We start from the raw sequence: 20,910 nt of genomic DNA, 5'->3' as shown, positions 1-20,910 counted from the left end.
TTTCACAACTTCTGATAGACCCCAGGCTTATGGCTAATATTGGACTTGGAGGCTGTGATGCCAGGGGGGGTCCTGGTCCAGGAAGCCCCAAGCAGGGCCTAGGCCATCCATGCAGGGGTCAGTGGCCAGCACCTTCCCTTCCGCCTGCAGGCTGCTGATAGGCAGGAGGAAATCCTGGCGGGTTCCTGTGGGGGTGAGCTGGCGGGGCCTCCAGGCTGCTTTAAAAGCCAGTGCCCGCCCCCTCCCCGCCCGCTCGCCCCGTGCCTGCCTCCCGGAGCTCATTCTCCACACAGGCTGCCCCAACGCTGTCCGCCAGCAGCCACTGGCCATGGCGGGGCCCCGGGGCCGCCTCCTACTCTGCCTCCTGACCTTCTGCCTAGCAGGCTCCAGCATCACCAGAGGGCAGAAGGTGAGTGCGAGCTAGTTGGAGGGGGACATGGTATCCAGGCTCTGCCGGCCAGCGGTGGGAGCAGGGCGGGGGTGTACACAGGTCGGGCAGAGTCTGAAGACACACAGGGAAGCTGGTACCTGTCTGACCTCTGAGCAGGACCCGAGGGCCAGGCTGTTGTGTCCACCTCCCCAGGCTGCGGTCTATATGTGGCTGCTTGAGGTGGCAGGGGTGGCAGCCTGCCCTCCTCTAACTGTGCCCAGCCAGCCAGCTGTGTGGTGTGGTGTGCGGGCAGCCGTCCTCAGGTCTCCCCCAACCTGAGGGGAAGAAGTCCAGAGCCAGGCCCATCCTCCCACCCTGGAGAGGACATCACCTCCAGCCCTCTGCAGGGCTCACAAACCGGGAGACTCACACGGCACATGTGTGTAGGTGCTGGGTGTGTGTGTGCATGTGCGTGCCTGTGCCCAGTCCCGAGAGTGCCCTGAGGCACAATGAGGTCTGCTGACCACAGTGCCTCCGGGTACACAGCAGCCAACGGTGGTACCCTCGAGCCTAAAAGCTGCCGTTGACCAAGCGCACCGCGCCCACCCAGCATTATCCCCTCAAATCCGCACAGTCCCTGCGCAGTGAGTCTTGTTCTCCACCTGAGGAAGCCAAGGCCCGAGGATGGTGGCGATAGGTCAGTCCAGCTCTGGAGCTGTGCTCCAGACCACCTTCTGCGGTTCTCTGTCCAGCTGCTTGGGAGGAGCAGACGGGTCCGGTGTGTGGCTATCGGGTCCATGTGTGCCAGCCCGTTCCAGACTGCCTCTCTGTGGACCCACCCTGGCTCTATAGTTGGGACAGTGTCCCTACTAGAGTTTCTGGAAGAGCCTCCCATCCTGAGTATGGAAATGGAGCCACCTGGCTGGGGCCCACCTCCAGGTGAGGGACCCTCCCTTGTGAGGCCAAGTTCATCTGATTCTTGGTGTAGCTGCTGCTGTCCCTGTATCACTAACAGGAAGACTGAGGTCCAGAGAGAAAAATCTTGCCCAGAATCCCACTGCCAGACAGAACCAAGAAAGGAACCCAGGCCCCCTGCCACCATTGGACTTTTTATCTTATGCTCCTTATAGTCCCTCAGAGAAGGGGCAAGGAAAGGGATCTTGCCAGTTCCAAGGCCAGGTCAGGATTGGGGACGGACGGCTCTGAGGCTGGAAAGGCGACAGTGGTGGTGGAACAGCCAAGGGTTACAGGCTCTTCCTGCAGGTGGGTTCCTGCTCCCTCCCTGCCTCAGTTTTCCCACATCAAGGGAATTTCTAAAGCCTTTTCACCTCCTCATGTTCTGGTAACAGGAGTCGGTGAGGGGCTTCAGGCTGGGAATTTTTCCTTGCCAAAGACCTATGGCTCTGACCACCTCTAAGCCTGCGTTCCAGGGCTGGGGCTCAGCCAGCCTGGGCCAGGGAAAAGGGGCCCAGGGGGCCTCCTCTCACACAACCTCAGACACTCAGCCATCACAGCCTCCCATGTATCATGAGACCCACTGTTAGTATTAGGAAACTGAGGCTCTGAGGGGAAGGGACAACCTCCGGATCACACAGCCAGTGTGGGGCAGGAGCATGACTCAAACCCAGGCAGGTTCAGGCAGTAGAGGCAGGGAAGGCTTCCTGAAGGAGGTGGCTTTAGCACCTGTTCATTCAACAGCCTTCTGTGCTAGGAGTGTGCTGGTGCTGATGAAGCTGGGGTTTGAAGGCAGAGATGTATTGATCTAGGGCAGAAGAAGCAGTTTGGGGGTCCCTTCCTCTGAGGGAGTTTGGGTTCTGGGCCCTGGATTCCAGCTTAGGAGAATTCCTTCCACCTCCTCAAAACCGACTCAGTACCTCATATCTCCTCAATTTCCCCAGCAGCGTCTCTGTGGGAAGCAGACGTTGCAAAATCAATTGAGGCAGGGTGTGGGGCAGCACCCGCCTGGCTCAGGCGGGTCCCGAGGTGCCCCCAGGAAGACGGGAATCTGATTCAGCACTTGGCCATGATCCAGCCTCCCTCTACCCAGAGGGATCAACAGTTGAGACTGTGGGCTGGGGCTGCTGATGCGTCTGCCAGGCCGCCTGACAGAAGGGGCCTGAGTGTCTGCCTGTGGGGTGGTCCGGAAGAAGTGCAATTTGGCTACGGGCTCATCCATCCATGACCATTTCACACCCATTTACAAAGGAGATATCCTGGGAATGAGTGCCCACACAGGGCTCCGGCTTCCTCCCGTGTCCAGAACTCACCCACCACTTCATCAAAAGAGTGAGGACAGCGAGCTCCCCTTCCACCTGAGCTCTTCTCCAGGGCTGACGGACATTCCTCTAAGAGCTGGCCCCCGGGCCAGTGGTGACCACGCTGGCAGCCTTGTCCAGCTGGCCAGGTGGTCCTCAGGGAAGCTTGCCACCCACCAAGCCTTTGCCCTGAGCCAGCAGCTGCCCAACCCTGGAGTTACCCAACTTCCTAGTCGCTCCCTGGCTCAGCAAAGATGGAGCCTGGGGTAAGGAATGAGGCCACCCTCCCAGCCCACAGCTCAGCCTGAAGCTGCTCACAGCTTCCCTCTTTGCAGACCGCAGAGGCATGAACGGAAAAGGCCAAATCACAGTGGCAGAAAGGCCCTGGGATCTTTGTGTTCACCAGAAGAAAGTGTCAGGCACTAATTTTCCTCTTCCCTTGCTTGGAGAAGCCACACATCTGTAACGTGTTCTAGGAAAGACATGTCCAGGGCTCACTCCTTTTGACCCAGTGTGGTCAGCATTTTTTAGATGAAAACATCTCAGCTCTCCAGGCCACGCCTCAAGCCCCCCAAAACCTCTCCCCAATCAAAATGCACCTTCCCATGGTACTTTCTCCCACTTACATCCAAGAGTTTAGCTTCTGTCCCTCCAGGGTGCAGTGCTGTAGGTTGTTGGGACTTCGTTGCTGTAGAGGTGATATAGCCTCGGGGATGGTGGACTTGTGAGAGCTACAACAGGCCAGTGAGTGGGACCACAGGGCCAGTGCTTTCTTGGCATTCTCAAGTGACAACCTCTACCTCCCTGTACACACCTCTGTTCTCCATGCAGTAGCCAAAGGGCCCATTTAAAACACAAACCGAGACATGGGGCTGCCTCCACTCAGCCTCACCTGGACGACCTGGCCTCCAGCCCGTCTCCAGGCTCTCCATGGCTGCTCTCTGCCTCATCACACACTTTAGTTTGCTTCTTCCCTCTTCCTGCCTTTTGCCTCTCCTGTCCACTCTGTCAGGAACTCTGCCCTAGCCAAGTCTCATGCATCCTTCAGGCCCAAACTGAATCGTCACCTCTCCAGGAAGCTTCCTGGGCCTCCAGCCTGGGTCCTCTGAGCTCCCTCACTGCCAGCATTGCCCATCTGACGATAGACAGTAGACCCCTGAGTCCTGGCCAGTGTGTGGGGCCATGTGCCAGGTCTGGGCTCTCAGGGCTCAGGGAACATGACTGCTTGGCTCAAACGCATGCAGACCCCCTTGGACATGCCTGCTCACGCAGGCCAGCCTCTCACGTCTGGGGCAAGCTCCTGGGTTCCTTGGGCTTGCTGAAAGGGTCATTTGGCAGCAAGGTGGGGTAAGCTCAGAGTAGAGTGGGTACGGGTGTCTTCTCCTCCTAGTGTCAGTCATGTCATTTACTGTTTATTTTTAATGAAAGGCAAGAATGAGCACTAGGGAGAGAGTCCAGGCTCCAGTCCCTGATTTGCACCATCGAGGAGTGGCTTTGAGAAACTCACTCATAGCTCAGTTTCCTCATCTGAAAGGGCTGAGGTGGAACAAAACAGCTAGAATCTCTTCATGTCAGAAAGTATAGAGACTTCTGGGTGTGCCTTCAGGACCCTGAACAGAGAGAGGTGCATGGCTGTGACATAGGGCCATGCCATGTCAGTCCCAACAAGGTACAGGCAGGTTTTCCCCCGTTTCTCGGGGCTTTCCCTGTCCCCTCTGCATTGCCACTGAACAGGTGGGAAACCAAGGCCTGGAGAGGGGTACTTGCTGTCCGTAATCAGGGTAGAGTCAGAACCGGTCCAGGGTCCAGGACCCTCACTCCAAACCCCACCCATGGCCCAGGTGCGGTCCAGACACTGCGATGTGAAGACCAAGTTTGTCACTCATGTACCCTGCACCACGTGCGCTGCCATCAAGAAGCGGGTGTGTCCCTCAGGCTGGCTTGCGGCGTTCCCAGAGAAGATATCACAGGACTGCCGGTGAGGACCCCCTCCCCTATCTTTGCCCTCTTCCAGAAGCATCCTGTCGGGTGTCAGGGGGCCAGGAAGAGCCTGGCAAACCTGGGGAGCAAAGGCAGAGACTCACTTATCCACGCATGTGCTGGCTCCTCCTGTGGGGGAGAGAGAGGAAGGGAAGAAGAAGTATAAGGGTAGGGGCAGGTGGCATTTACTAAGCACCTACTATGTGCCAGGTCCTGTGCTCAGTTCTGGGCCAGGCAAAGAGAGGGGAGGTGGAGTAAGAACGCTGGAACCCAGCATCAGGAAACTGAGGTGGGGGCTGCAGGGTGGGAGCCCTCGGGTGGGAGCCCCTCCCATCACGCTGCCCACCCTTTGTCCACAGCTATGAGGTGCAGCTGGGGGACTCTCTGGTGTCCATGAGCGGCTGCAGCCTGGAATGCTGGAAGGACATGGTGCAGAAGGCCTGCTGCCCTGGCTACTGGGGGTCCCAGTGCTACGGTATGGGAGGAGGGGATCCCCGCCTTGCTCCTCACACCCCAGCCCTAGGCTCCCCATCTGCAGCATCTGCCCGCATCCTCCTTTACATTGTTCATTTAATGAACATTTACTGAGAGCCAACACAGCTTGTCGCCTGGTTCTGGCTGCCACGGGGGTGGGCTGAGCCTGGGGCTGCCCAGAGATGCTGGGGTCAGGGGTGAATCAAGAGTTTTTGGAGCACAACTGAGTTCTGGGGGGTCCACAGAGTGCCCTGGGGGTGCAGAGACCCCATGCAATGGCCATGGGACCTGCCTGGATGGCATAGACAGGAACGGGACCTGCGTCTGCCAGGTAAGGGCAGGGCAGGCTGGGGTGGGGGGCCACGGAGAGGCCACACTGACTGGGTGTATTCTTCCACCAGGAAAACTTCAGTGGTTCAGCCTGCCAGGAGTGTCAAGATCCCAACAGGTTTGGGCCTGACTGCCAGTCAGGTGAGCACTGGCCGGGCAGGAGGGAAGAACCGGTGTTCACTGGGGGACCTGTGGAGACCCAGGCCCTACAACCAGCCCCTTCCAGCTTCCCTCCTAGTCTCTGAGCTTTGCACTTGCCCTAGAGGGACACAAACTTTGGTTCATCACACCGCCAGCCCTTGCACATGTTATTCTTGGAGGCCTCCTCCAGGAAGCCCTCCCTGAACCCCCAGGCTGGGCCAGGTACCTCCCTGGGTCCTGCATCACAGCTCTGTAGTCTTGAAGTTGTGCCTGAGTTCTGGAACTGAGTTCTGGAAATACAGAGAGCAGGGACTCAGTGGCTCTGGTTGAGACTAGGGTCCCACCGGTCCCTGTGTGTCCCTTCCAGTGTGCAACTGTGTGCATGGCGTGTGCAGACGTGGGCCACTCGGGGATGGAAGCTGCCTGTGCTTTGCTGGATACACTGGACCCCACTGTGACCAAGGTGAGCAGGTACTGCTGGGGCAGCCAGGGCAGCAGGTCCTCGGTGGCCAGAACAGGAGAGGTCACCTGGGTGAGAGATGGGGCCTGAGCCTCAGCGGGACCTCTGCCCACAGCCTAATTTCTTTCTAAGCAGGAGAGGCACACAGCAGGTTGGGGCAGAGGGTCTCTCATCTGAGATCTCATCTGCCCAGAGGATCAGAAAGAGCAAGGCCTTGGTCAGAGTCACATAGCAAATTGGGCAGAGCATATGCTCCTTGTTCCTTCACAACCTGGGGCTTCAGTCACTGCAATACTCTCCCCTCTCCACTCAGAACTGCCCGTGTGCCAGGCCCTGCACTGTCCCCAGAATTCCCAGTGTTCTGCAGAGGCCCCCACCTGCAGCTGCCTGCCTGGCCACACCCGGCAGGGCAGCGAATGCCGAGGTATGTCTGAGACCTATGGCCTGGGGCCACAGCTCAGGATGACCAGGCAGTGGAAGGACGTCCTTTTAAACCAGCAAATGCAATCTGACCATTTACAGGGTGGGAGAACTGTCCCTGAGGGAGGTGAAGGGTGCCTGTCCCCAAGGTCTAGATCAACCTCCTCACCCTGTCTTTGGGCCATCGTGATGTAAGCTGTGGAGACAGGCTCTTGGATGCCCAGCTCACTTGAGCTTTTTCTCTCTGCCCTGGCAGCGCCTGACCCCTGCCGGCCATCACCCTGCTCCCCATTGGCCCAGTGCTCAGTGAGCCCCAGTGGGCAGGCACAGTGTCGCTGCCCCAAGAACTACCATGGTGACGGGATGGTGTGTCTACCCCAGGACCCGTGCAACACCAACAATGGTGGCTGCCCCATCAACTCCACTTCGTGTCTGTACCAGGGGCCGGGCAAGGTGAGCTGGCACCCGGGCTGGGCCTGTCCCTCAGTCCACACACCCACACTGGCTGGGGGGACCCTGGGCAAATCAAGGGCCTTCTGGAAGCGTCAGGGGCCTCAATTGTAAAATGGGAAAAGGATAACACCCTCTTCTTGGAGGGCGGCTGTGGGGGCCAAGCAAGCTCCGTGGGTGTGGCTGATGCCAGCGGTCCTCATGGACATGATGTCACCCTCCTGACCCTGCCCTGTGGCCCAGGCCTCTTGCACGTGTAAGCCAGGCCTGGTCAGCATCAACCACAATGCTTCCGCGGGCTGCGTTGCCTACTGCTTCCCCTACTCCTGTGATCGGTCAGCTACCTGCCAGGTGACCCCTGATGGGAAGACCAGGTAGGCACAGGGGCCTCAGGGTGGGCACCAGGGACAGGGTAGAGAGGGTGGCCTGGGCAGGAGCAGGGGTGCACACATGTGTGTCCTCAGCTCAAGGCCCTGTGGGGACAGGTGGGGGTGGGCCAGGAGGTGGGGACTGGCCCCACCCCCTGCCCTAACCAGTTCTCCCTGATCCCTAGCTGTGTGTGCAAGGAGGGCCAGGTGGGGGATGGGCGTGCCTGCTACGGACACCTGCTTCACGAGGTGCAGAAGGCCACCCCGATAAGGGCCGTGTTCCTGGGGCTGAGAGCCGCCCTCTCCATGCTGGGTGTGTGACCCCACCCCTTGCACCCAGCACTGCTGGCAGGGAGGGAAGGGGGACTCTGCAGAGATGCCTCGTTTCTCTGCCCAAGTGCTATGGAAGCAAGAATGGGCTGTGGGGGCTGCATGGTGGAGGTGGGAGCTAGCCCCAGGCCCTGATGCCCACATCTTCCCTAGACCTAGACCCAATGCCCTGACCACACTCTCCCAAACCTAGGACTTATGCCTGAGGGTCTCCCCAGATCCATTCTGATGCACCCTCTCCTGGTCTCCTCCCCCCCGCCCCCCAGACCAGGGCTGCCGGGAGATCGTCACCACGTCAGGCCCGTTCACTGTGCTCGTGCCGTCCCTCTCCTCCATCAACTCCAGGACCATGAATGTGAGACCCTCATCGAGGAGGTGGCTGCCAGCCCTTGCCTCCTTCCTGGGCTCTGACCCAGGCTTCGGGGCCTGAGAGACTCCCCAGTCTACGCTCTGGGGCACTGAGGCCTGGGAGGCACCTTGTCCCCTCCATTGCTAGGGCAGGGCAGGGTGGCATGAAGAAGACTGCCCGCCCTGGGCCCCCAGGCACCCTGATCCCCTTGTGCCCACAGGCATCCCTTGCCCAGAAGCTCTGCAGACAGCATATCATCGCAGGGCAGCACATACTGGAGGACTTAGGGACCCAGCAGCAAACACGCACGTGGTGGACACTGGCTGGACAGGAGATCACCGTCACTTTCAACCGCTTCATGGTAAGTGAGGTGGAGTATACCTCAGCCTGGGGACCACAGGAGTCACAGGCTGGGGACATAGCTTGGGCAAAGGTGTGGAAGTGGGAAGAGCCTCGGGACAGGGGCTAGCATGTGGAGTCTGAGCCAGAGTTCTCGTTTCTCATCAGAAATACACCTACAAATACAAAGACCTGCCCCAGCAGACATTCACCATCCACAAGGCCAACTACCCGGCAACTAACGGCGTCTTCCACATGGTCACTGCCCTGCGGTGGCAGCCCCCACCAGAGCTCCCTGAGGACCCCAAGGTAAGCCAGTGCCTTCCTCTCCCCCAACCTTGTGCCGCTGGGTGACCTCTGACCCTCCGCAGAGTTCAGAGAGGTGGCAGGAGTCGTTCTGGGCAGGGCTAGGGCAGACCTCCTTTCCCTCTGGAGCTGAAGCAGCCTCGTCCTCTTCTCTGCAGCCCTAATGCTTGTCCCTTCCTACAGAAAACCATCGGCCAGATCCTTGCCTCCACTGAGGCCTTCAGTCGGTTTGAAACCATCCTGGAGGTGAGTTTGGAAAAAAGGTCCTAGTCCATCTGATCTTTTGGGCCAGGACGCCTCATTATCCAGACTCTGCCCCACAGTGATCTGGGATTCTGGAGTAGCATGGAACCATTGCTGATGTCTCCCACTCACTCGTGATGGGAGTTCTCTGTGGGCCGAGGGTGGCAGGGCCCAGGCAGGGCTCAGAGATGGGGGCTGGCCATAGAGCCTCCCTGAGCCTTCCTCCCACCATCATAGAATTGTGGGCTGCCCTCCATCCTGGACGGACCTGGGCCCTTCACAGTCTTTGCCCCAAGCAACGAGGCTGTGGACAACTTGCGTGACGGCCGCCTGATCTACCTCTTCACAACAGTAAGCTAGGCGGAAAGAGGGCACTGGGGCTATGGGGGCACCCGGGCTTCCACCTTCTCTACTTGGGCCTCCAGCAGCCAAGCCCTCTCTCTCCTGACAGGGTCTCTCCAAACTGCAAGAGCTGGTGAGGTACCACATCTATGGCCACGGCCAGGTGAGAGGTTCTCCTCCTAAAAGGTGGCCAGCTTGCACCCACTGCTGGGCTGTTGAGGGGTTTGTCTGTGGGTTCCAGCCTTCCCAGGGGCCCCTTCTCTCCTCGCCCATTTGGACTACTATTAACACAGAGGCAAGCCCGGGGACCAAGGCAATAGCCATGAGTCACCTGGATAGGACCCGGTGTGGCCCTGAGGTGTGTGGCTAGTGTCCAGCTGAAGGTTACCCTCTCCTCTGCCCCAGCTCACCATTGAGAAGCTCATATCCAAGGGCCGGGTCCTGACCATGGCAAACCAGGTCCTGGCTGTGAATATCTCCGAGGAGGTGAGATCCAGGAACATCTAGAATGAATGGACCAGTGGAGGGGCTGGTGATGACTGGCCAGTTATTCAGCCTCTGTCAGATGTGCCTTTATGCTCCAAGCCCTGTGGTGGGCAGGCCTTGGTAGGGGTCATATGGGAGGCAGGCACAGATCAAATTCTTCTCCTGGAGCCTGACAGGCTGGGAAGGCTTCAAGGAGAAGGAGAGCACATGGCCGGGGGTGCTCCATGTGGCAGAAACCATGTAGGTGAGGGCACGGAGGCTGGAGCAGTGATGCCAGAGCAGGAGGCATTGCCAAAGAGAGGGGAGAAGGGGCAGTGGGGCAGGTTGGGCTTTCACCTTGCTGAGCTGCAGAGGTGGGGGTGGCAGCAGGGGTCGGGCAGAACTTGCCGGGCTGGGTGGGTTGCACACTGGGCTCTACCACAGGGACGCATCCTGCTGGGACCTGAGGGGGTCCCGCTGCGGAGAGTGGACGTGCTGGCGGCCAATGGTGTGATCCACATGCTGGAGGGCATCTTGCTGCCCCCAACCATCCTGCCCATCCTGCCCAAGCACTGCAGCCAGGAGCAGCACCAGATCGTGGTGGTGAGTGCACACCACACAACCTGGGCCTTTCTGAGACCCCAGTGCTGCCTGTGTAGGGGTCATCTTCCAAGAGAAGTTCTCCTCAAGTGAGTGGGTGGGCTGATGGTGGCTCTGGGGCCCAGGCACAGACCCCCCTGCACTCGCCCATATCCCCTCAGTAACCCTAGTGATTGTGAGACCATTCTGGCATCTTCTGCCCTGCCAAGGCCTGGAGCGCTCATGTTGTCGCATGAAGCTCCTGCCCACGGCACGGCCTTGGTTCCTGCGCTTCTCTGCCCACATGCCAGCTCCGGGCCCTCCCGTGATTGATTCTTTCTCATACCTCAGCTTTTGGCTTCATGCCTTTTTCTTAGGGTTTGCTGAATAAATAAGCCGGGACTAACTGTTCTCCCCGACTCCCTGCCCAGGGCTCCTGTGTGGACTGCCAAGCCCTGAACACCACCAACACGTGCCCCCCTAACAGCGTGAAGCTGGTGAGCTTCCCTTGGCCCAGCGCTCAGGGCTGACTCCTGACTGCCCGGGGTCAGGGTGGGACAGTGGGGCTGGGAGGCTAGGCTGTACCTGAAGGTTCAGCACCCCACAGCACCACTGAGGTTGGGATTGCTGGGTCCAGGGGGTTGAGGTCCCTTGACCAGGGCTGCCTGGTGAAGGGGGCTGGCCTAGAACCCATACCTGCTGACCAGCCTTGCACGACCCACCCCAGGACATCTCCCCTGAGGAGTGTGTCTACGTCCATGACCCTACTGGGCTCAACGTCCTGAAGAAGGGCTGCGCCCGCTACTGCAACCAAACCATCCTGGTGAGCCTGGGCACAGGACGCTGGGTCCCCAGTGACCTGGGATGCTTCCTTCTCCTCTGGGGCCCCCAGGCTGTGTCTGAACAGGCCGCCTTATTCAGAGAGCTGTGCTACATTCTAACGGTAGAAAAGGTGTCACAGAGGGGCCTCCCCCACCCCCGGGGACACCCCCCCTCCCCCACGCTCTACAGAAGATAACAGGGAGCAGAAGCTGCCTGGGCAGTGGAGGTGGCATGGTGTAGACAGACCTTTAGACGTGCTCTGTCTCTTACAGAAACCTGGCTGCTGCAAAGGGTTTTTCGGGCCTGACTGTGCACAATGTCCTGGGGGCTTCTCCAACCCCTGCTATGGCAAAGGCAACGTGAGTTCCTTCCTGACCTGGGGGGAGGTGTGGGGAAGATAGGGTCTTGGCCAGAGACTGGCTGTGTATCTGAACCAACGCTGTCTCTCCCTGGCCTCAGGCTCCTCACATCTAGGCAGTGAAAGTTGGATCATTTGATTTTTACTATTTTAATTAGAAATAATTAATTAGATAGATTTTTTTTTTAAAGATTTTATTGGGGAGTTGGGAGAGGGGAACAGCGCTGGGGAATCGGGGGAAGGGAAACAGACAAGTTGCTGTTGTTTTGTTCTTCAATCTAGTTGTGGAGGATGTTGCTTCACTGGACCAAGTTGGCACCATCATTGCGCTCTTCCCGGGTGAGGCAGATCAGTCGGACGGCCGCTCACTGAGGCTGCTGGCTACACACGGTAGCCCATGGCAACCAACTGCCACAGGGGCTGCAGCCTACGCCATCGCCGGCAACTCACAGCAGCCCAGCTCCAGGTTGAGCTGTTGTTCAGCATCTTAGCTGTAGAGGGAAGTGTCACTGGCCCTCATATGTGGAATCCGAACCGGGGTCCTCTGGAGTCCCAAGCCAGTTCTTAACCAACGCACCACTAGGCCGGCCCTAGATAGATTTTTATATCTATTTTCATACAGGCTATTTGTGAGTAGTTTTCTTTCTTTTTTTTTTTTTTGCCACTTTGTAACATCAGGGTTACTTTAACACCTGGCTAGGGAAGAACACAGGAGTTATGTTTCTAGGCTGAGCAGAAGTCATCCATGAAGCCTCCAGGGCCAGGTGCCCTTTCGAGGGCTAGTTCTTTGGCACATGGGTGATTTGAAAGATCTCTTCCAGGGCGAGGTCTTCTAGGGGGAGCAGGAGCTCAAAGCCAGCCCACGGTAGAAAGGGGTATTGGGGGTCAGCCGAGTGGCGCATTGGTTAAGAGCTGGCTTGGGACGCCAGAGGGCCCCGGTTCGGATCCCACATATGAGGGCCAGTGACACTGCCCTCTACAGCTAAGATGCTGAACAACAGCTCAACCTGGAGCTGGGCTGCCGTGAGTCGCCCGCAACTGCATAGGCTGCAGCCCCTGCTGCAGTGGGTTGCCATGGGCTACTGTGTGTAGCCAGCAGCCAGCGTGAGCGGCCAGCAGCCGCCGTGAGCGGCTGTCCAGAGGCCGGCGACTGATCTGCCTCGCCCGGGAAGACCACAATGATGGTGCCAACTTGGGCCAGTGAAGCAACGTCCTCCACAACTAGACTGAAGAACAAAATGACAGCAACTTGTCTGTTCCCCTTCCCCCAATTCCCCAGCACTGTTCCTATCCCCCCAATTCCCCAATAAAAGTCTTTAAAAAAAAGGGGGGGGTATTGGGTGGAAGGGGGGCATGTGGAGAATGCCTTCCCCATGACCGATCCTACCTCCTGCCCACCCCCAGTGCAGCGATGGGGTCCAGGGCAATGGGGCCTGCCTCTGCTTCCCGGACTACAAGGGCATTGCCTGCCACATCTGCTCCAACCCAAACAAGCATGGAGACCAGTGCCAGGAAGGTGGGTAGTCCTGGCCCACACTATCTGCCAGGGAGAAAAAGGTTCTGTTTGAAAAGGGGACTGGGAACTCCCAAGAAGGGGAATAGAACCCCTGGAGGATGGGTGAAGGCCGGAGGGAGTGGAGGAGGATTTGGGAACAGAAATAGGCGTCTCCTTCACCCATGCCAGAAGGAAACCCATGGTTTAATATGAAGTGTTCAGGATTTAGGTTGGACACACAGAACTTCCTAAAGGTGAGTTTGCGGACAGGGCAGCTAGAATGGGGTGACTGAAACCAATGAGTGCCTCTCTCATTTCCTCTGAGCACACATTGAGTCTGGGGTGACCCCTAATTTTGTGACCCTGAAGTCAAATCTATGTTGGCTACCCTGTTCCCAGCACTCCCCCAACTATATACTGGCTTCCACCCAGCCCTGCCCCTGCCTCAGTTTCCCTGCTCCCATCTTCTTCCTGCAGACTGCGGCTGTGTCCATGGTCTATGTGACAATCGTCCAGGCAGTGGGGGTGTGTGCCAGGGCGGCACATGTGACCCAGGTTTCAGCGGCCGCTTCTGCAACGAGTCCACAGAGAGCTGTGGACCCACAGAGCAGGCCCAGAACTGCCACCTGCATGCCCGCTGTGTTAGCCAGGGGGGCATCGCCAGGTGGGAGCTCGAGTTTCCTCTCTGCATGTCCATGATGTCACTTGTCGGCTTGCTCAGCCTCTAGCCATTCCAGAGACTTACTGGAGGCCCCTCATTCACCCACCCCCAGGTGTCTTTGTCTCGATGGCTTTGAGGGTGATGGCTTCTCCTGCACACCCAGCAACCCCTGCTCCCACCCAGACCGTGGTGGCTGCTCTGAGAACGTCAGTCTCATTGTCCCTTCCCTGAAGTCCTGACCCAGGGGTGGGAGATGGGACTCCCTTGTCCTTTGTACTCTGCCCACTGCCCTGCAGCCCTGAGTCATTTATCCATGGCTCTCACAGGCTGAGTGTGTCCCTGGGACCCTGGGCACCCACCACTGCACATGCCACAAAGGTTGGAGCGGGGATGGCCGCATCTGCGTCGCCATCGATGAGTGTGAGCTGGATGCGCGAGGTGGCTGCCACGCTGACGCCCTCTGCAGCTATGTGGGTCCCGGGCAGGTGAGGTGCAGCAGGCCTGGAGACAGCAGAGTAGGGTGGAGGGGGTCTCTGTTCTGAGGGACTCTCCCTGTACCCCATCTGACTCCAGGAACATCCACTCCAAAAATTCAAGCTCAGGGTCTCAAACCTCAGACACAAATGAGAACCCAATTCTGAGATGTTGAGTCGTACAGTCTGGAAGCAGCTGACGTGCTGAAAGCTGTGTGAAGGACCCAAGAGTTTTAATGGAAAGTGCATTCCAGGGCCAGTCGAAGGCAGCATTTTCTCCAAATCAGAAGGCTGTCACTCTTGTCTCTTAGGAATGAGGACTCTCGGAACCAAATCAATGAGTTCTCTGTTCTAACTGGCTACCAGGGCCATTGTCTTCTGACAATTAGATCATTCATTCACTCATTGGTTTCCCATGTGTTACCAGGCACCTGTTCCATGCTAGTTCCTGTTCTAGACTTAGAAATTCGATGCTGAGCAAAGAAGGAAGAGACCCCTGCCCAAGGGGCTTGACTTCCCAAAATCTTTAGACTCATGGACTCAGCTCTGGAACTTTGCAATCTCAGACTAGTCACAGGGTCTCCGAACCCGGAGCCTTCCACATGAGGCACTTGAAGCCTGGGAAGCCCGAGGACTGGCTGGCATTTAAGAATATCGAATACACCAATTGGGAGGCCAGGCCTGGCTGGCTCAGGTCAGCCTCTGCAAGGCCCAGGCTTGTGCAGGGACCCATGGAACTCCCTGTCTTCTCATTCCTTGATGGTCTGGGCCACCAGCCCGTAGGACCTTAGCAGTGAGAGCTCAGATGGGCATGAGAGCTGGAGTTCTGAACTCCACCAGGAGCTTTCAAGTTCAGAGCTAAGAACTGGAATAAGCAGGTTGAGATGCCCCTCAATTTGCAAACAAGGGCACCTGAGACCTGGGGAGTCTCACCAGTCACTCACCTGCAGTGGAACAAGCCCAAGGACACTGTCGTTTAGTGGGAAGGATCAGAGCTGCCCAGCAGGGTGGCAGGGTTGGAGGTGGGATCAAGCTGCCATCCCCGGGGCTGACCTTGGCAAACTCACCGTACACCACTGACCCCAACTGCCCTAGCAGGGCCGAGGCCTGAGAGCAGAGGGGCACGTACTCTCTATGGATGCCTCCCTGCCAATGATCACTCTATTGGACTCAACCCAATAGCCAGTTTCCCCTCAGGGCCTCAGTCTCCCCATCTGGAACACAGCTCTCCAAGGGTGGGGCTGGGAGAAAGCTCCTCTGGGTCTGAGCAGGCCTCCCCAGGCGACAGTGCCCATCAAGAGCCCATGGAGTGGAGAAGGAAAGGGTTGGGTGCCCCTGGTGAGAGGAGGCCCTCTGCTTCCAATCCCTCCAGAGCCGGTGCACCTGCAAGCTGGGATTCGCTGGGGATGGCTATGTGTGTAGCCCTATCGACCCTTGCAGGGCAGGCAACGGTGGCTGCCATGACCTGGTGAGTGGGCTCAGCGCCTGGGGAGGCTCCCCGGGGTGGGCCTCGGCTGCAACTCTTGCACTCACTCTGGGTGTCCCTGTCTCTGGTCAGGACTGGAATCTTTCTAACCCCAAATCCAAACCCTCTTACCCACTTTCCCACACGATAGAGCTTTCACTCCTTATTAAGGCCCCAGCCCCTGCTCAGCCTCCTCACTTCACCCTGGCCCCACTGCCCCCATTCCATGCTCTTTCGCAAGGCCTCCCTGAGCTCCTCGTTGTCCTCTGACCTCACTCTGCTCTGATGCCACCATACCTCTGCCCATGTATTCTGGAAGTCTTCCCCATGCCACACCTTTGGCTAGCTCCTTCCACTCTCAGCTTAGGCCTCCTCTGAGGGTCCAGGTCCTCCTGGGTGCTCCCACAGAGCTTCCATGACCCATCTGTCATGATGGGGTAGGTAACTCATGCCAAATGCTCAGTGATCCTGGAGAGCAGGGCCAGGCAGACCACAGGAGCAACATGAATACAGACTGGATGGATAGAGAGACAGATGGTGCGGGGACGGATGGTCAGGCGTACAGTAAGAGGATGGGTGACAAGGATGAACAGAGACGTGGAGGATTGGTGTTGTTCAGCTCTCCATGTGGGTGCCAAATGGAGGGCCATGTCTCTCTGTCCCATCCCTGCCCCAGGCCACCTGCCAAGCAGTGGGGGGAGGTCAGCGGGTCTGCAGATGCCCCCCTGGCTATGGGGGTGATGGCTTCAGCTGCTACGGAGACATCTTCCGGGTGAGTGGTTCCCTGTGCTTGGGGGGAGGGGTCCTCTCATGCACCTCAGGTGGGAAGGGGCCGTGCTCAGGGCCTCCAGTTTGTTCCATGACCTCAGCTCTTTCCTTTCCATTAGGAGCTGGAGGCAAATGCCCACTTCTCCGTCTTCTACCAGTGGATCAAGGTAGCACGGGGCAGAATGCTGGGGTTGGGACTCAGATCTAGGAGGTCTCCCTGGACACAGGGGCGCCACCTAACATCTCTATGCGTGGAGGTGGGGACAGGCCTGGAGGCTGGGAGCAGGTGACCTCGAGATGGTGGCTGCCCTCATCTTCCCCCTGTCCCTCTCTGTGCTGCATGAACAGAGAGCCAGCATCACTCTTCCTGCTGGCAAGAACGTCACAGCCCTGGTGCCCTCTGAGTCTGCCATCCGTCGGCTGAGCCCCGAGGACCACGCCTTCTGGATGCAGCCAAGGATGCTGCCACAACTGGTCAGGTGGGCAACCAGGCCCAGGCCCAGGGAGGGGGCCTCTGAGATCCAGCCCCTCCCCAGAGGTTCTCAGCCTGGCATGTGTCCACCCCCAAGGGTGGAGCCCAGCCTGAGAGGTCTCTGTAGGTTACACTAACCTGGTTCCATGATCCCCCCACCTCTGCCCCATCAGGGCCCATTTTCTCCAGGGTGCCTTCTCTGAGGAGGAGCTGGCCCAGCTGGGCGGGCAGGCTGTCACCACCCTGCACCCCACCACACGCTGGGAGATTCACAACATCAGTGGGGTATGTGGTGAACCTGGGCAGAAGAGGGGTATGCAGGGCACGGGAGGGAACTTGAGTGACTACAGGTTTCCTGGACCGGGGTCCCCAAGGGATGAGATTGGGGTTCCCTTGTCCTGCCTAGGGCTGGGCTCAGAAGGTGTGCCAGGGATACTTTTGCTGCTGTGCAGTATCTTTGGGCCAGAAATGACTGCCCTGCCAAGGGTTGTCTGTCCATCTTTGTCTACGTGTGCACACCATCCCTCTCATGCATGGGCCTTGCTGAGGGTCTGTGTGCCCACCTGGTAGGTCCCAAGTCTGTGGGTGTCTGGGGCAGGCTGGAGGACACCTGTGGGTGCCTGTGTGCCCAGCAGCCTCTCTGTTGGTGCTGCACCCACTCTTAAGTGTCTACCTGTGCCCACTTGTGGCTGAGCAAGTTTGCCTCTTTCCAGAGGGTCTGGGTGCAGAATGTTAGCGTGGATGTGGCTGACCTCCTTGCCACCAACGGTGTCCTACATGTCCTCAGCCAGGTACGGCTGGAGGGGAGCGTGCACAGGGAACCTCCTGGGTAAGCCAAGAGGCGGCGACATACTGACCAGCCCCCATGCTATGTGCTAGGTCCTTCTGCCTCCAAGACAGGGCATGCTGGCTGGGAAGGGGTTGCTGCAGCAGCTGGACTCAGTGCCTGCCTTCCGCCTCTTCCGGGAGCTACTGCAGGTAAGGGCAGGAGGAGAGGGGGAGGCCTGGCAGGTTCCCAGGGGCAGGACTGAGGGCAGTTATGCACATCCCCTGACCCCAGCCCTCTGTGCCTAGCACCACGGCCTGGTGTCCCAGATTGAGGCTGCCACGGCCTACACCATCTTCGTGCCCACAAACCACTCTCTGGAGGCCCAGGGCAACAGCAGCAGCCTGGTGAGGTCACTGGGACGGGAAAACCGAGGGTTGAGGGTGAAGGCTTAGCAGGCGAGCCTCCCATCCCATGGCAAAGGGACACAGTGGGAGGAATGCCACTCTCCAGGGGCACTCGGTCACCCTGGAGCCCCCTGAGCTTCCCCTTCCCCTCAGGATGCAGACGCAGTGCGACACCACGTGGTCCTGGGGGAGGCGCTCTCTTCAGAAGCCCTGCGGAGGGGTGGACACCGCAACTCCCTCCTGGGCCCCGCCCACTGGCTTGTCTTCTACAACCACAGTGGCCAGGTTTGTGGGGACAAGGAGACCCTACCCCAGGCACCCTGTTCTTGAAGGCCCCTTCTCTTTGGAGTCCTCCTCCTGGGAGCCTCTAGCCTCTGCTCCAGGGACTGCCCACCCTGGGAGACTCCCATCAGTGGCGTTAGTCCCCGCCCCGGGGCCTCCCTGTCGCCCCAAGGTGAGGGTGGAGCGGGTGGGCTGGGCTCAGCCTCCTGCCCCACTCCCCAGCCTGAGGTGAACCATGTGCCGCTGGAAGGACCTGTGCTGGAGGCCCCTGGCCGCTCACTATTTGGCATTTCGGGGGTCCTGACGGTGGGCTCAAGCCGCTGCCTCCACAGCCACGCTGAGGCCCTGCGGGTGAGAGCCTGGGGCCAGAGGAGGGCAGCTGGGAGCTCAGAGCTGGGCGGTACTGGCCAGTGGACGGGCTCTTGGTCAGGGGTGGGAGAGCTGTCAGCCTGCCCTGGAGGAAGGAAGGTGGGTTTGGGGACCCCCTCGCCAGGACCACCCGACTCTCTGTCCCCCTTCTCCCCAGGAGAAATGTATAAACTGCACCCGGAAATTCCGCTGCACTCAGGGCTACCAGCTGGAGGTGAGGCTGGGTTTAGCACAATTCCATCCCTGCTTCGGCTGTTCTCACTGCTACCAAGGTGTCCAACCCCCAGGGTCCAGCTCTGCTTGCCCGGGCGTGGAGAGCTGGAATGGTGTGGGCCATTCGACTTTCTAGTAGGGGCCAGGAAGCCTGGGCCCAGATCTGCCCAGAGCAGGCCTCACTCAGATTTGTACCCGGAGGCCTGTGACCCTGTGGCTCAGGCCTGGATCCCGCCTCCTCTCTCCTCATCAGGTCCACCTGCCTCAGTCCCTCTCTGCCACTCCTGCTATCCTGCTCATCTGTCTCACTCACTGATACCTGTAGCCTGTCTATAAGTACTGATACCTGTCCACTGCCCTGACCCTGCCCAAGCCACTGGCTGAGCCCTCCTTCCTGTCCCCGTCTCCAGGACACCCCCAGGAAGAGCTGCGTTTACCGATCTGGCTATTCCTTCTCCCGGGGCTGTTCTTACACATGTGCCAAGAAGATCCAGGTTTGCCCTGAACCAATCCCCTCCCAAAATCTTTGACCAGAGAGGAGATGGGTGTGGGGGTCCAGGAGGAGCCTCGATTAGATTTCAAGGGCAGAGGCAGGGCTGGGACTAGGATGAGGCCAGTGAAGCAAAGGCCCGGAAGAAGGGCAAGCGAGAAGCTCTGAGGTCAGAGGGGCCAGGGAGTGGGGATGGGGGAGAAGGAGAAAGGCCCAGAACTGACACCATCAACCAGGCCCCAGGGGCGGCAACCGGGCTCAGCTCTGTCCCTCACTGTGGGATCTGGCATAGCTCTTGCTGCTTGAATCTCACCCCTGCCATGGGGGAGGGCTGTAGAAGACAGTCTCCATTTCCCTGGGTCCAACTCACTTTGTCCTATGGCTTTGTGGCCTCAAGATGCCCTCCCCTCTCCTGACATTTTGCTTCCGCTTGATATCTGTCCTGGCCTGTGCTTGGCCTCTTCTTGCATTCCGTCCCTGCAGGTGCCTGACTGCTGCCCCGGTTTCTTTGGCACACTGTGTGAGCCATGCCCGGGGGGTCTGGGTGGGGTGTGCTCGGGCCACGGACAGTGCCAGGACAGGCTCCTGGGCAGTGGGGAGTGCCGCTGCCAAGAGGGCTTCCATGGAACGGCCTGTGAGATGTGTGAGCTGGGCCGCTACGGGCCCAACTGCACTGGAGGTGAGGACTGGGGAGGGGCGGGAATGGTGGGCATCCTGGCAGAGGACAGCAGTCATGGAGACACCCCAACAGGGGCAGGACAGAGGCAATAGGTAACTCCTGTCCTCCTTTGTCTGCTCCCAGTGTGTAACTGTGCCCACGGGCTGTGCCAGGACGGGCTGCGAGGGGATGGAAGCTGTGTCTGTAATGTGGGCTGGCAGGGCCACCGCTGTGACCAGAGTAAGTGGCTCCAAAGGGGAGGCAGGTGACTCCTAGAGAGGTGGTTCCTGAGTCTGAATGACCAGAGCCTCCTATCCTCCTACCCCTCAGAAATCACTGGCCCTCACTGCACAAAGAAGTGTGATCCCAATGCCAAGTGAGTGAGCTCAGCCTGGAGCACGTGGGGAAGTGGGTGGGGATACTGGGGTCAGGGCAGGGTCTGGGTAGGCATAGGCTGACTGTTGCCATCCCTCCCAGCTGCGTACAGGACTTGGCGGCAACCCCTGCCTGCGTCTGTGCTGCGGGGTACTCAGGCAACGGCACCTACTGCTCAGGTCCAGCCACACCAATGCCCTGGGCGCTCCCTGAAATTTGGGGGTGGCATTCCCTGCCAAGCCCTCTAGGTCCAATCTCTTTCCCTGTCCCATTTCTGATCTTAGCCTTCCCTCTGACCTTTTCCTTTTTCCCATGCGTTCCTCCCCCGTCCCCACTCTGTCCCCTTGCCTGCTCCTCACAACTCTCTGGTATCATCTACCTCTAGAGGTGGACCCCTGTGCCCATGACCATGGGGGCTGCTCCCCCCATGCCAACTGCACGAAGGTGGCGCCTGGGCAGCGGACATGCACCTGCCAGGATGGCTACACAGGCGATGGAGAGCTGTGCCAGGGTGAGGCTGGGATCCCCAACCTGGATGTATGTGAGGCTGAGGGTCTGGCTTCAGTGATCTGAGTTAGACTAGGAAGGGCTGAGGGCACACAGGGGATGAGCACCTGAACGGCTGAATGGAGGGG

The 20,910-nt window shown here is 58.9% G+C and overlaps 1 protein-coding gene across 1 annotated transcript in view; it reads left to right on the top strand.

The window, feature by feature from the left end:
- Positions 1-266: 266 nt before the first annotated feature.
- Positions 267-20,910, top strand: part of STAB1 (stabilin 1) — a 27,902-nt gene continuing 7,258 nt past the window's right edge. The window contains exons 1-42 of the mRNA XM_019628126.1: positions 267-409; positions 4,467-4,603; positions 4,965-5,080; positions 5,325-5,410; positions 5,481-5,550; positions 5,918-6,013; positions 6,324-6,434; positions 6,687-6,883; positions 7,124-7,254; positions 7,434-7,561; positions 7,845-7,933; positions 8,148-8,288; positions 8,435-8,575; positions 8,756-8,818; positions 9,053-9,166; positions 9,267-9,320; positions 9,563-9,643; positions 10,067-10,225; positions 10,633-10,698; positions 10,929-11,024; positions 11,296-11,382; positions 12,786-12,897; positions 13,354-13,540; positions 13,650-13,743; positions 13,864-14,022; positions 15,383-15,478; positions 16,152-16,247; positions 16,363-16,410; positions 16,592-16,722; positions 16,889-17,000; positions 17,429-17,506; positions 17,595-17,693; positions 17,790-17,888; positions 18,042-18,173; positions 18,393-18,521; positions 18,697-18,753; positions 19,163-19,246; positions 19,726-19,921; positions 20,045-20,140; positions 20,231-20,276; positions 20,378-20,454; positions 20,661-20,839. Of these exons, the coding sequence (XP_019483671.1) occupies positions 329-409; positions 4,467-4,603; positions 4,965-5,080; positions 5,325-5,410; positions 5,481-5,550; positions 5,918-6,013; positions 6,324-6,434; positions 6,687-6,883; positions 7,124-7,254; positions 7,434-7,561; positions 7,845-7,933; positions 8,148-8,288; positions 8,435-8,575; positions 8,756-8,818; positions 9,053-9,166; positions 9,267-9,320; positions 9,563-9,643; positions 10,067-10,225; positions 10,633-10,698; positions 10,929-11,024; positions 11,296-11,382; positions 12,786-12,897; positions 13,354-13,540; positions 13,650-13,743; positions 13,864-14,022; positions 15,383-15,478; positions 16,152-16,247; positions 16,363-16,410; positions 16,592-16,722; positions 16,889-17,000; positions 17,429-17,506; positions 17,595-17,693; positions 17,790-17,888; positions 18,042-18,173; positions 18,393-18,521; positions 18,697-18,753; positions 19,163-19,246; positions 19,726-19,921; positions 20,045-20,140; positions 20,231-20,276; positions 20,378-20,454; positions 20,661-20,839 (4,551 nt within the window). The 5' untranslated portion in view covers positions 267-328. The remainder of the gene's footprint in view (positions 410-4,466; positions 4,604-4,964; positions 5,081-5,324; positions 5,411-5,480; positions 5,551-5,917; positions 6,014-6,323; positions 6,435-6,686; positions 6,884-7,123; positions 7,255-7,433; positions 7,562-7,844; positions 7,934-8,147; positions 8,289-8,434; positions 8,576-8,755; positions 8,819-9,052; positions 9,167-9,266; positions 9,321-9,562; positions 9,644-10,066; positions 10,226-10,632; positions 10,699-10,928; positions 11,025-11,295; positions 11,383-12,785; positions 12,898-13,353; positions 13,541-13,649; positions 13,744-13,863; positions 14,023-15,382; positions 15,479-16,151; positions 16,248-16,362; positions 16,411-16,591; positions 16,723-16,888; positions 17,001-17,428; positions 17,507-17,594; positions 17,694-17,789; positions 17,889-18,041; positions 18,174-18,392; positions 18,522-18,696; positions 18,754-19,162; positions 19,247-19,725; positions 19,922-20,044; positions 20,141-20,230; positions 20,277-20,377; positions 20,455-20,660; positions 20,840-20,910) is intronic.

This window comes from Hipposideros armiger, unplaced genomic scaffold (assembly GCF_001890085.2).
Source record: "Hipposideros armiger isolate ML-2016 unplaced genomic scaffold, ASM189008v1 scaffold_748, whole genome shotgun sequence".
NCBI lineage: Eukaryota > Metazoa > Chordata > Mammalia > Chiroptera > Hipposideridae > Hipposideros > Hipposideros armiger.
Note: the sequence above shows the minus strand (reverse complement) of the source record. Positions and strands in the feature narration are given on the sequence as shown.